Genomic DNA, 14742 nt, shown 5'->3' with positions numbered 1-14742 from the left:
AAGATTTTGATGGGATCTCCTGCCCCCTCGTCTTTCTTCTCGTCTGCCATGGGAGGCCGTCGGGATTTGCGAGGTTGGTCTTGCAAAGGTTTAACCAGTTCAAGCCCTAACTCCTTATATCCCGACCTTGTTGGGGACATGCAAAGAAAAACAGAGAAAAAGCAGACCGCTCTGATACCACTGATCCGGATTTAAACAGGAACGCAACAAATTACAGAGATAACCATATACACAAAGATGCAGCAGAAATAATACTTCATTTCATTAATGGAAAATACTGAAATATGCTTACAAACAGAAATGGAAATAAACTAGCTAGGGCGATGGTAGCTTATCTCTGAGAAGAGATGTGATGGCTACATGCCTCTGAACTGTGTTACAATGAGGCTCGAAGGCCTATTTATTGTTGAGAAACAATGGAAAAACCCTTATCATTCCAAAACCTAACCCTAGGAGATGAAACGCCAAACTGTGGGCCCCGTTTGGGGGTAAGTTGGTACATCAACTTCCCGGGGTCGTAACTTTGGCATATGATCTCCGTTTGACGCGTACAATAGCTCCTTAGAAAGATCTATCCGAGCACTATCATTGTTGGAATAGGCAACACCAATCCATTCCATGGACTCGTGTTGCCCCCGGATTCCCCAAAAAACGTCGTTTAGGGCCTCAAAACGGCTCCGGAAGTTCAGGACCCGAAAATTTGCTAAAAATAGTAAGTTGTGCTACAATTAAGGAAACTGAAAATGCTGAGAAAGACAATGGTGGGGGTCCAGGTGGACTTGGCAGGTGGCCACCAATATCCACCTGGATCAGTCTCGGAGCCATGGATTGCTCCTCTTGTAAACAGAAGAGCCACAGATTTTTTTAAAGCTTCGAGAGGACTTAGGCAGGGGTGTCCTCTATCCCCTCTGCTCTTTGTCATCCAAGCCTCTGTTCTTAGCTTCCTGTTAGACAAAAAGATGCAAGACCAAGATATTAATGGACTGTGTATTGCAATAGGGGCCAAAAACATTAATCATGCCTTGTTTGCGGATGACACTCTGCTTTTGGGTTCTGCCTCTATCTCCTCTACCTCAAAATTTAAAGTGGTTCTAGATGAATTCAGTGAGGCCTCAGGCAGCGTTGTTAATAAGAGCAAATGCCACATCTTCAGCTGGAATATTACGCCCAGATTTCTCTCCGCCATTTCTAGATGTTTGGGTTTTGCAGCCTCCTTTTCTTGGTCCTCTTTTAAATACTTGGGCCTCCCTGTATCTCATAAGAGACCTGCAAGCAAAGATTGGCTCCCTCAGCTAGAAAAATTCAAGTCTAAGATTCAAGCCTGGGGTTACTCCTGGCTCAATACCACTAGCAAATCAGTCTTAATTAAATCTGTGCTTACCAGCCTACCTTTATTTCAATTCGCTGGGCTTCTCGCTCCGACAACCATTCTAAAAAAAATGGAAGAGTACATACGGAGGTTCTTTTGGAAGGGAGGAAAACAGAATGAAAAAAAGATCCCCCTTGTCAGTTGGGAAATCATCTCCAAGCCACTGTGGGAGGGTGGTCTAAATTTCAAAAATCTCTGTCAGCAGAATGTGGCAATGGCTGCAAAAATTATTTGGAGGATCATTGCACCCAAACCTGGCTGGGCCCAAATGGCTCTCTGGAAAAAATATTTCAGAGGACCTCGATCCAGATGTCTAGAAAACGTGATTCAATTGCCCAACTCGTCATTTCTTAAAATATATGCCAAAGCTGCCCCTCTAATTACTGCGCACTCCTACTGGATCCCAGGCAATGGGAAAAAAATCAACATCTCGACGGATAAAATCATGAATAAGGATCCAATAGAAGACAGAGCCTCCATTAGATCGCTGTGTTGCTGGATGGACAGAGAGGGATTGCAAATGCTGTGGGATATCTCACGCTGGAACAACTCAGGCAGGATGGAAACGCATTGAGGTGCCGGAACATCTGACCTCCGAATGGACCACGTTGCTTGATCTCCTGCATGGCTTGGCGCCCACGCACATGAGGAAAAGAGACTTGAAAGGCTGGGGGCCGAATGCTAGAGGTTACGCCGTTTCCTTGGGGTATGCCAAACTGAATGAGAGGCCATACGTCCCCCCTGACCCAACTCCTTGGCAAGGTGTCTGGCGATTGCCTTCATGGCCCAAAGTGGACTTCTTTGCCTGGCTTTTCTGTCATGGCAAAATCTTAACTTATGACTATTTGCAGAGGAAAGGATTCCACGGTCCCTCCATCTGCTCATTGTGCAATGAAAATGCAAAGACAGCGCTCCATCTAATTCTAGAATGTAACTTCTCCAAGCAGATCTGGTCTTCCTTTATCCAAGATTTGGATCCTAATTTCATGCTTCCTTGCTCCACTATTGAACTTTTTTCTAAATGGGCAAACAGATATCCTGGATCACCTCCTAAAAACCAGATAATTAAATCGGCATGGGCTGTCCTTCCAAAGATTATCTGTTGGCAGATATGGCTAGAACGTAACAGAAGAATCTTTAGAAATACAAAGCAAAACCACAAAGCCTTAGAAGCCAAGATTAAATGCCACATAAAGGAGTGCTTGACTGATATAAAAGACTACTCCAATCTCAGCCAACAGGACATCACATGGGGATCAATTCTAGAACTACAATTTCATCCAGCAACCAAAAATGCCCCTACTATTAAAGACTGAAACCTGACAAAGAAATCCACAATACAATCAGATTTTTGGCATTCAAGCCAAGATGAATATAAACACTCCATAACCGTTTCTGTAAAAAAAAAAAAACCAACCATGATCGCTACGATCGTTAAAGCTAACGTAACATTATTTTAGTTTTAATAAAGACTTAAAAACCATGAGTCGTCTTAAAACCCTATGGAAAGCAGCGAAGATTGCGGAGTTAGCGAAGAGGACAAAGCCGTTGCCATGACCACTTCCGCCTAAATTCTATTCTATTTGGCAGAGTTCAACATAGACGCTTCGCGAGACCTTAGCACGCGTGTAATGTAGACAAGCATGTACCAATTATTCAAAAAATTCTAGAATCTCATCTATTTTTCTAGAAGTTCAAACAAATGGTGCTTCCTCAAATTTCAATTCTCAGGTGTTTGGAATTCTGGGTATATGTGGATAAAGATCAATCCACGTTCATCAGAACCATGTGATTGTATTGCAAACTTTGAAAAGACGGTAACCTCATCTGTCATGGAACATGGCTGTGATGAATAACCTCTTCACCAACCAGATCGTATTCGATTTTAATACAAAAAACTCCGTTTGACGTGCTCTCCGTCCGCACGTCAAGGTCTAGCCGCCCCATGGCCTTCCCTGCTGGTTTTATTAGACCCTCTCCGTCGGCACCTCTAGGTCTAGCCGCCCTCATGGTCTTCCCTGCTGCTGGCTTTATAGACCCGCTAAAGTCTCTAGTCAGGCCGGGTAGAAGAATCTTACATTAATGCTTGAATTTGCGTAGCCTCTTGCGAATATAAATACATCGCTCAGGCCTTATAATCCCATCGCACTCCATGATCGGCAGAGCCCATATATTTTCTCATATAGCAGGCGTCAAATTTTCTCTTTGAGAAGAACATATTATATCAATGGCTTCCAAAGTTGCAGGATGGATAAGCGTTTTAGCACTATGCAGTCTGCTTGTTGCTGTATTTCAGGTGGCTGGCATTTCAGCACAAACGCAGAGCAACACGTATACGACGTACAATGACTACAACCCGTCCGCCAATAATTACGCCCTGGACGGCCTTTACTGCGCAACATATGACTCTGATCAGTCCCTGCAGTGGCGCAGCCAGTACAAATGGACTGCCTTTTGTGGCCAAGCTGGCGGTCCCATGGGGCCTTCCTTGTGCGGGAAGTGCTTAAGTGTAAGTGACCGAGTTAATTACTATATTTGAGATTTGTAATCATGTGTTGAAGAATTGATGTTTAGATATGGAAATGTTGATATCAGGTGACCAATCCTTCAACTCAACAAAGCGTAACAGTGCGTATTTTGGACCAGTGCTCAAACGGAGGGTTGGATCTTGAAACCGCGGCTTTTAATGCAATTGACAGTAACGGAGCAGGATATAATGCTGGCCATCTGTATACTACATACACCTTTGTCGATTGTTGAGGAATTCGTCTACTGATCATCATCCTTATATGCACTATATATTGTTTAGAATAAAAAGCGAGGTTGGTTATGTGCCTCGACGTATAAACTTTCTTTGCTTAGATATAGCTAAGATGGGCAATGGAATAAATGTTGGTTTGTTGTATTAAGTTCAAATAAAATGAGCTATTTAAACAATGGATCCATTACGTGATTTGAAATGCACGTACAGTTAAGGGAAATAATTTGAGGAATGTATTTATGGTTACAGTATAAATGGGGCAATTATCTGAATTAAATGACGGTAAATAATAGAAAAAATAATAGAAATCAATTCATAAGCATCATATCTTATTTTAAGTTGCTAAAATTTGAAAATAAAAAAATTAAGTTATTATTATTATTATTTAATATATATATATATATATATATATAAATATGTAACCAGATTTTTTATTGTGAAGATTCATTTTACTTTATTATGTAGAATTTTAGTTCGTAAATATATTTTATTAAAAAAATTAAAACATTGGGCCATTTCTAGATTTGTATTTTTCATCATTGTCCAGGACCATGTTAATATTCTTTGCATGGTTCTAATTTTATCAGATGTTTCAGAAGAGACAAAAAATAGGTAGGGAGAGAAGCTACACAATAGGGAATAGGGAAGCAAAATAACATTAGCTAGGTCTAATTGACTTGGGTGAGTCAACCAATATGGAATAGGGAAGCAAAACAACATTAGCTAGGTCCAACTCACTCGGGTGATTCAACCAACTGTTGTTGTTCAATCTCGAAATGAAAGGTCCAAAGGTCTTGTCCAAGGAATGCACTTGTAATACCTCCACATATTATGATGATGTAAATACATGTACCTTTAATATTAGGCTAGTGAGCCAAAATACTTTATTGGCCTGTGTGCCTATGTAGTTGTAAAGATATTGATACGTTGACTTTGCTAAGTGGCTAGAGGAGCCATGATGTGAATATTATAAATATTGTAAATGTATATATCCTTAAATATTAATAAAATAAAGCTAGCTACAGAGCCCACTCCACGAAAAGAGTATGGGGGGCGCAACTCCAAATGAAAAGGTGATGGTTGTGTTCTTTCGGCGAAAAGTTCGCCTTCAGGCCCGCACGGCACCAGTGAGTGCCACTTGGCTAGTTAGGACCATGCAATTATAAAAGATTATGTTTGCCTGCAAATTCATTGATTCAACGAGGGATGGATGGAGGGGGGAATTAGTCAGTGAGTCCTGGAGTGGACTCTAAGACTGACTAATGGCTAGTGAGTCCTGGGGTTGGACCCTTAACTGCTCGAGGCACGGTTATTAAGTTAACTATGCCATATTGATGCATCATGTTTATGATGTGAGCCTCAATGTTGGCTCTGGGAGCTTGGTGCTTCGAGGGTTTATAGACCATTTTTATGGCTTGATGACCATGGAGTTCTGGTGGGAACTCGATGTCAGGTTTGTGGCTTGGAGGTTTCCTAGAGTTGTGGAGAAACACAATTGCTAGGTTGACACCTTGGCAATTAGCCTTGAGTCTAGAGCCTTGGAGTAGCGTGACTATTGGATTGGCGCCTTGGTCATGGAGCTATGGATATTGTTTTGAATATTGTTTCCCTTGCAGTTGTTGTCTGAGCTTGGGGGTGACCCAATGGTTGAGCTTATGAACCATCAGGTCTATTGTTGGGTGGAACATGGAGGGCTCACAACTAATCGATGTTCATTTGCAAATAAGTTCTTAAATGCTTATGGAAGACTGTATATATATATATATATATATGAATGACATGTTATTTAATGTATTATGTTAAAACCCTTGTTTCATGGGTTCCAGTTAATGGCTATTAATGTACATTTAATTCCCTTGTTTATTGTACTTCTGTGATTTATATGTGAAAAATATTGCACGATGGCATGTAATGTTTCATTCATAGTAATCATACCAGCCCGGTTCAAGTTATAAATCATGCCCAAATCATGTATGAGTACTTTTTCATTTTATTTAATTTTAATAATGCAACATTGGATATAGTGGTGTTGCCTAGTTGAGGGTCGGGAACACTACAGATTGGTATCAGAACCCAGTTTACAAAATTAGGCTTGAATGGGCCATAATTAAAGGAAAAATAGGAAGTTGCAGGTTGCTCACTAAATGTTTGATGAAATACATAGTGGTGATTGCTTAACAACTATTTGGTGAAAGTCACACTAAGGGTATGTGATTAAAATCTGTCGAGCAAAGAGTGTAGGTGCTTAAGAAGGATTTAGGAGATAAGTGCAGATTGAGAGAAAATCTTGAAGAAGAATCACTAAAAAATTTTGCCCCAAAATGTCAAATATTGTGTAAGAATGTCACCGCATGTACCAAGTTTTATTTGATTTAATAAATATATATATATATATATATAAATATATTAAATGAAATGAGTAACGCTTATTTATGAAAATTTTGAAGTGTGAAAATTACTTCAAAGGGGCATTACACATATGAGTATAAATAAATTTATATATGTTTGTATGTATAAATACAATGATATAAGATTATAATTTGTATAGAGGGTGTATTACGTTGGAAATAAAGTAATGTCCAAAGGGTCTGGCAAGAGCTTGTCATCGAGGCCATGGATTCAGTGTCGAGATTTCATCGTGTTGCAGTTGGACGAATGGAGGGGTGACGTGCCCTGGAGGCTACATCCTGGAAGCTTGAAATTATCAGCAAATTAAAGGAGTGGTTGGGTTAGCTATGCCTACAACATGGAGACAGAGAGTTTTCCCATTGACCGAAAGCGGAGCCCTCACGACATCTCATCCCGGGGTGCAAGAGAAGCACATAAGGAGAATCGTCGAGATGATGGGATCATGATGACGTGTCCCATAGGAGTAAGGAGTTATAGTCAAGGAGAGTGCCAAGGTGGTGGGGCCCGAGATTATGTGTCTCAGAGGTTCGCCCCCAAAGGTACAAGGGGAACACGCATGGAAGCGCTAGGAGGAAGCACAATAAGAGGACATGGCAGGCCGACACTAGGGAGGGAGGCCCGAGAAAGGGGACCTAGCTATCGTCATGCTCCCATCAGTGGAACTCGTAAGTGGTTTTGAGAAACCAAAACCGCATTCTCCGATACCCCTTCCAGTGGTTTCAAAAGAGGTGATGGAGGGTGTCGAAATAAATATGAGTCGTCGATCAAGCAATCAATGGGTTCATATTTCCGCCCATTCCGAGGGGTCAGCCCCTCGTAAAACCTGTGCACTATACCTTGTTGGAGTCGCTTGTGATGACTCCACTATTTTAGTGGGTGAGTATCCGCCAAGAAACTACATGCATTTTATGAAATGGTGGGGAGCACCAGGTTGCAACAGTGCAACGTGGTGAGTTTATATAAATCCCAAGGATTAATATGTGTATGGGTAGCACCCATCGAATTTGCGGTGTGTGGCATATATATATATGTATGTACACACACACACACACACACACACACATATATATATATATATATATATATATAAGAGTGGTTGAACTATTTATAAATAAATAAAATGAAGTTATTGAGCTCACACTATGTGCCTCAGAGGATCACCCCTGGAGGTACAAGGGGAGCAGGCATGGAAGCGCTAAGAGGAAGCACAACGGGAGGAAGTGGTAGACCAACACTGGGGAGGGAGGCCCGAGGAAGGGGCCCTAGCTGTTGTCGTGCTCCCATCAGCAGAACCCGTAAGTGGTTTCGGGAAACCAAATCTACATTCTCTGACGCCCATTGCAGTGGTTTCAAAAGAGGTGATGGAGGCTATCGAAATAAATATGAGTCATTGATCGAGCGATCGGTGGGTTCGTCTTTCCACCATGGAAAATTTTAGGGGCGAATGTTCGCCCTTTGGCGAAATTAAGGGGCTTTAAATTTTTAGTGGGCGAATATTTTGTATCATAGTACATTTTTACAAATCACCTCAAATAACCCACCTTATTTTAAAGGAGAGGGTAGAAAAGGTAAATTTAGCCCTTGAAATTAGGAGTTACAACCTTCCATTCGCCCTAATTTTCAAGAATTGGTTTTATTTAAGTGAATCCTATGGGCCAAATACCATATTTATAAAAGAGGTATGGTAAATTAATAAAAATATAAATAAATGAGAGGTATGGTAAATAAATAAAACATTTTTTATATTTACTCCATAAGTCACCTTATATACATGCAAGGGTGTAAACAAATATAAATAAAGTGGAGGTATGGTAAATAAATAAAACCTCTTTTTATATTTATTCCATAACCCTCTTTCTATTTATAAAGGCTCAAAAAAGAGGTTTTATTTAAGTGAATCCTATGGGCCAAATACCATATTTGTAAAAGAGGTATGATAAATTAATAAAAATATAAATAAACGAGAGGTATGGTAAACAAATAAAACATTTTTTTATATTTACTCCATAAGTCACCTTATATCTCAAAAAATGTGTTATATTTAGGTGAAACCTATGGGAAAAATACTATGGGTCAAATACCCTGGGCTAGATTATTATTAATACCATGCAAAAAAACATTATTAACCCTAATATTAGTATTAATAAAAATAAAAATGGCACATGGTATTGACCCATGGTATTCACGTGGAATGTAGCCTAATTAAATGGGGGAATTAAACCAGCATAGATCCATCTTTACTCTGGATCTACTAAGCCCCGAGAGGGATCAAATATCGTGATATGCAAACTAGCATAGAGTGAAAACATATTTGATCCCTCTCGGGCCTTGGTGGATCAAGAGTAAAAATGGATGTTGTAATTTAATGTATGTTAAACATTTTAACTTGGTTAAAATAAAAAATAAAATAAAAATCAATTATTAATTTTATTAAATTTTATAAATTACTAATAGTACTTTTTAAGCTCCAAGTTTATGATAACCCATGCTATTGACCCATGGTAATACCATGGTATTCATGTGAGCATAGACTATTTAAAGGGGAAATTCTATCATCTTAGATCCATCTTAATTCTGGGTCTACCAAGTGCTCAGAGGGATAAATAGATATCATCCCCCTAAGAGTGGTAGATGTGGAGTTAAGATGTATATAGGTTGGTTTTTATGATAATAAATATATTAAATAGACTTAGGAAATTATATTGTAAAAACATCTTAAGGTGAATGGTTAAAGCTACATTTAGTCACTTCACAAAATTTAGTAAAAAATACCAATATCTCCATTAATATTGGTTTTTAACTTTTTCTGATTTAAAAAAAAAAAAAATTCAAAACAATGAAACCTTATCACTCTTTCCGCATCACCCTCGCAGAAGATTTCTCACAATTTTTCAAACATTCTCAATATGATATCTTCATGAAAAAGTTTAGGTACTGATATTGGATTAGTTGTTTGAAAAATAAGCTGGTTTGTACAACCTTTCATCTTCTGTGTTATTCTTAGTTTGTCCTAATGAGGGTAGTGAATTATGTTAATAAGCAATTTAGATTGGGAGAGACGTAATTAAATTTTATTATTTAATTGAATATTTCCAATTAAAATAATAATAAATCTACATTTATATATTCATATATTGATTGGAAGGATTCTCACAATGGTCACTTCTTTCAATTAGATCCCCTTCAAGCCTTTGGGATCCCTAATACTTTCTTATATAATATAGTTGGGGCTTGCTACTTGTTGGCGTGTTGGGGTAAACAAACTTGATGTGTTTTTTTTTATCTCGCAGTTGGAGTCTATGGAATAAGAAAGAAATTTGATAACTTGAAAAAAGTGGTAGGTTGACAAAAGTTGTAGAGAAAAGATGAATCTCTCCTGCATTGACAGAACTCGTTGTCATTATCAACACCTACAAGAACTTTGTTGTGGAATATTATCAAAACTAATAGAAGGATATGAAAGAGTGTATTGTAAGAACCTTGACAAACACGGCCACTGAAACTTGGAACATTGTTTGTAGGAAGAGAAAATTATGTTTCTTTTTTCCAAACATGTATGTTAGTATATTACAGTTGAATGAATATGTTTTCTTATAATCATATATGGTTTCATACTTTAACAAAATATTCCCCAAGACTTCACAATGTTTTATTATTCAGTAAAAGATTTGCCAAGATCTTACAAGATTTTATAATTCAGTGAAAGATTCTCCATCACTGTACAAGATAATATAATATGGTGAGAGATTCGCCAAAAAAATTATATATACATATTATATTATTGATAAAATCATGTCCCATTTTTCCTATGTATCATGGGGATTAGCCCATTTATTATACATATAAATTTAGGGTGGTTCTTAAAATTTTCCCTGCTTTCCACCCATTCCAAGGGGTCACCCCTCATAAAACCCATGCACTATACCTTGTCGAAGTCGCTTGTGACGACTCCACTATTTTAGTGGGCGAGGATCCACTGGGAAACTACACGCATTTAATGTAATGGTGGGGAGCACCAAATTGCAACAATGAGACATGGTGAGTTTGTATAAGTCCCAGGGATTAATATGTGTATGGGTGGGACCCGTCGAATTTGGGATGCGTGGTATATATATATATATATATATATATATATATATATATATATATATATATAAGAGTGGTTGAACTATTTATAAATAAATAAAATGAAGTTATTGAGTTCACACTATATAATATCGTGGGGTGGGGCCAATAGTTTAATCAATTTTATTTATAATTTATATGTTTTTAAAGGTAATTGTTTTTTGCTTTAAGATATATTTTTATATAGTTTTATTATATAATTTTTTATTATATTGTGTTTTATTGTTGATTTTGTAGTATATTGTTTTATAATTTTAATTATATTGTTGTTTTATTTTTAATTAAAGAATTATATTGAGTTATAAATAATTAATTATATATTAACTTTGTATTAGATTTAATTACTAATATGAGAATAATAACAATAAAACTTTAAATTATATAAAGTTTTATATAGTTTTAAAAAAATGAATATACGAAAATGGACACTTGGGGTTTGTTAGACAAAGAGGATGGCATGTGGGAGATGTGTAAGAATGAGTTAGAAAAGTCACTTCACTTCCAATGAGAAACTTGAGAAAGACTAAGGAGGGTAGTTAATGATAGAGAATCATAGGAAGTAGGAAAAATGGTTCGTATATTGCAAAGTACAGTTAGTTACCAAGTAGTACAGGCTTGTTGAGTGCAAGCAAAATTTGATTTTTCAGGAATGAAAGAATTGGGAAAAATTAGTTAATCTTCCAAAGACCATAAATTATAGCTCGTAAATCAGATTTGGGTATATGACCAGTTGTTGGAAAGCTAATTATAGGTAGAAACTAACTATGCACCCATAAATTTGGTTTGTGGTCAAACATTCTTGAAAAATCTAAAAGAAAGCTACATGAAAATTTCAAGGGACAAAACAATCAAACAAACTGCAAACTTTTTGAGGGTATAATTCTCAGCTCGAGTATCAGAATAGGACAAGTAGATAGTCAATAGAAAGTTATTGATGAGGGAGACGGCCCAGTAAACCCAAATTTTTTAATTCAACAATAATTTTGGGTGAAATTTGCAAGGAAATATACTAATGGAATTTCAAGAATATTTGCCTAATGGTTGACAAGATACCAAAAGATTCTCAAGGACCTTACAGTGATGAGGAATCATTCGAGGTTGTAAATATAAGCTTGAGTAATAATGAAACTAAATATAATGGTCATGGAATAAACCAACTGGAGGATGAAGTTTTGAAACAAACCATAAAAAGTCTCAAATTGGAAGTGCTCAGCTACAAAGTTGAAATGAAAAGATGATGAAAGAGAACCAACAGATTAATAACCAAATTTTGCAAATTCTAAGAAATATTAAGAAAGAATTGGGCCAACCGAGTGAGTCGAGGTTAGCAAATGTGCATAGTGGACAAACTAGAGAAAGGGGAACTGGGAGTTCAAGACATTCCAAAAGTGATGCCCATGAACACCACCACATAGTAGTGAGGACCAGTAAAAGGGCTTATTCCACATCAGAGTCTAGGGGCAACCCTAGTGTGTTGCTAATAAGGAAGTCAACTAGAAAACTAGATAGAGAAAATTTGTGAGGGGAGCTGAGGAAAATTAAGCCACCTACTTTTAGTGGGAAAAACAAGAAAGGGGGAGAAACAAAAACTTGGTTGCTAGAAATGAGAAAATATCTTCAACTCTTCGATTATTCCTTGAATTTAGAGGCTAGAGTGGCCATATATCATCTGAAGGGTAGGATAACCTCTAGTGGGAATAACTCAAGACAGTCAAACACCTGGATGAAAGGTGAATCATGTGGAGAAAATTTAAGGAGTATTTTCAAAGGAAATATTTATTAGAACGATACTATGAGTGAAAAATGTAGGAGTTTTTCGAGCTACTATTGGGACACATGACCATGGAAGAGTATGGTCGGAGATTTGTTGAATTATTGAGGTACACCCATTTTATTAAAGATGAAAATGTTAAAATACAAAGGTACATCAATGGACTTTCATATTTTTATGCCGACAGTTTGAAATATGATGAACCCAAAACCTTAGAGACAACCATGAGGAAAACATAACAATTGTATGAATAGAGTAAAAATGTGACACCCTCCTCCCATATCTAACCAAGCAACTGGCTAGCCAGGGTAAACATGTGATGACAAGCCACTATGATATGATTCAACCTCCTAAGTCACATTAAGGAAGTGGAACCGATGGAAAGACACCATAAATACATACAACATCATCAACAGAACCCTTAGAGGACAAGTCAGACACTCAGACAGCCTGTCCCTAGGTCCCATTGTTGTTTTAGGTCTCTTGGGCCATAGTCGCTCTCATGCTATCGGCAAGGGAGTGATCCGCAAACTAAATTCACTCTCACGGACCTTCTTTCTAGCGACTACGGGAGAAAATTGTCAGTGCTATGCTAGCGAATCCAGGATTTGAGCCACTTTTTCAGGCCTGGAGCCCAAGACATTGCCCAGAACTGCATCATATCTTCAGATCGGTAAATTAACATGGAAATGACAACATTAAAGCAAATACTTGTTTAAGACCTTGACTGGATCCCTACTAGCCATGATAGGCATTTCGTCAAACATATCGTCGACATGTAACCTACAGGTGTAAACAACAGAATTAAGTGTATGGATCTCATACTTATCTGAGAATCACTATGAACCATTGTTCCCTCATGCCATTTGCTTTATTATCATCTATTAGGTCATAGACACATTATCCATTCACCTATAAGTAAAAACATGCTGAAATCCATACATAATTATTGTCATAAAATGTGAATATAACCAACATAATAGGAACGAAAATACAATAAACGTGACAACCATCAAATCCATAAATACATCAGTACCTTTACACAAGGAAATCAAGGGAGATCATTTCTCATTAATTAATCCAATGAATTAGCTGGAGATGGGACTACCACGTTCCACTCGAATGTAGAATGGTTGAGCCAAATCTCTCTTCAGTCATTCACCCCCATGCCATATTCCAAGCATGAATGTGGGATGTCCTAAAACACATCAATCAAAACTCATCCAGGGCTTCCAGAGGCCATCCACCTCAACCCATCAAACAATGATTCCATCTCATGGTTGAACATCACAAAACCATCATCAAATCGATCTCTATCAAATCCTTTCAGGGCTCTAGAGAGTTTGTCCAGCCAAGGCTCTAGGACTAATAACTCAATCCAAGCTGGTACAGGGCTCTAGAGAATTTGTCCAACCAAGGCTCCAGGACTAGTAACTCAACCCATTAAGGGCTCCAGAGAGTTTGTCCAACCAAGGCTCAAAGACTAGTAACTCAACCCAAGCTAGTATAGGGCTCCAGAGCATTTTTCAAACCAAGGCTCCAGGACTAGTAACTCAACCCTAGTTGGTACAAGGCTCTAGAGCATTTTTCTAACCAAGGCTCAAGGACTAGTAACTCAACCCAAGCTAAGGAAACATGAGAACCAACCAAAAACAAGCAATGAAAGTAAAACCACAATCACCATGGATATCTAACAAATGGCAAGGCTAGGCAATCCATTGTCAACCCAGGAAATCCTCCATGCCAATGATAGATCACCACTAAGAAACCACATGCGTATGCCATGCATGCAAAAAATAGTGAATAAATCATACATGCAACTCCATACCTACAAGTAAATCTGATGTAGTTGTTGAAGTCGATGCATTCTTGTGCTTTCCTCCTCCTCCTTTGCTCTCTTGCTCTAAAAATCCAAGTATGCCACACCCTCCAAGAGTGCTCCAAGAAATCTCTAAGTATCCAAGAGTATGAGAGAAAGAGAGAAAATGAGAGAGAGCTCTAACACTGAACTGACAAAATGTTACCAACTGATCCTCAGAGGCCTTTTTATGAATGAGGCCTCTATTTTCTTTATTTTCCATTATTTTACTTCGTTTTCCTCCTCGAATGAAACCTGTGACCTTTCACCTCATTTACCTCCAACTTTCCATTATTTTCATAAATAAATGTGCCAAAAATGCCTTTTAATGCCTTAGCCATTGCCTTTGCTAGTTTCCTCATCCATAAACAACCAAATGAACACCCCTTGGGATGTCTTGCCTAACATTCATCTTGGAATAAGTGTCCAAGTCATTCATGGTTATTTTT

The 14742-nt window shown here is 37.9% G+C and overlaps 1 protein-coding gene and 1 non-coding gene across 2 annotated transcripts; one reads left to right on the top strand and one right to left on the bottom strand.

Moving 5' to 3' along the window:
• Positions 1 to 3361: 3361 nt before the first annotated feature.
• Positions 3362 to 4306, top strand: LOC149225368 (pathogenesis-related protein PR-4-like). Its single transcript, XM_089377070.1, has 2 exons — positions 3362 to 3878; positions 3965 to 4306. The coding sequence occupies exons 1-2, from the start codon at positions 3597 to 3599 to the stop codon at positions 4127 to 4129; spliced, it is 447 nt and encodes a 148-aa protein (XP_089233196.1). The 5' UTR covers positions 3362 to 3596; the 3' UTR covers positions 4130 to 4306.
• A 325-nt stretch (positions 4307 to 4631) lies between these two features.
• LOC149225367 (U6 spliceosomal RNA) lies at positions 4632 to 4733 on the bottom strand. The gene has a single exon (XR_016248502.1). It is a non-coding gene; the product is annotated as a U6 spliceosomal RNA (small nuclear RNA).
• Positions 4734 to 14742: the final 10009 nt, after the last annotated feature.

Source organism: Pinus tabuliformis, chromosome J (assembly GCF_031772625.1).
Source record: "Pinus tabuliformis cultivar Carrire ecotype Pingquan chromosome J, CPIR1, whole genome shotgun sequence".
Taxonomy (NCBI): domain Eukaryota; kingdom Viridiplantae; phylum Streptophyta; class Pinopsida; order Pinales; family Pinaceae; genus Pinus; species Pinus tabuliformis.
The sequence above is the reverse complement of the archived record's forward strand: the minus strand, read 5'-3'. Positions and strand labels throughout refer to the sequence as shown.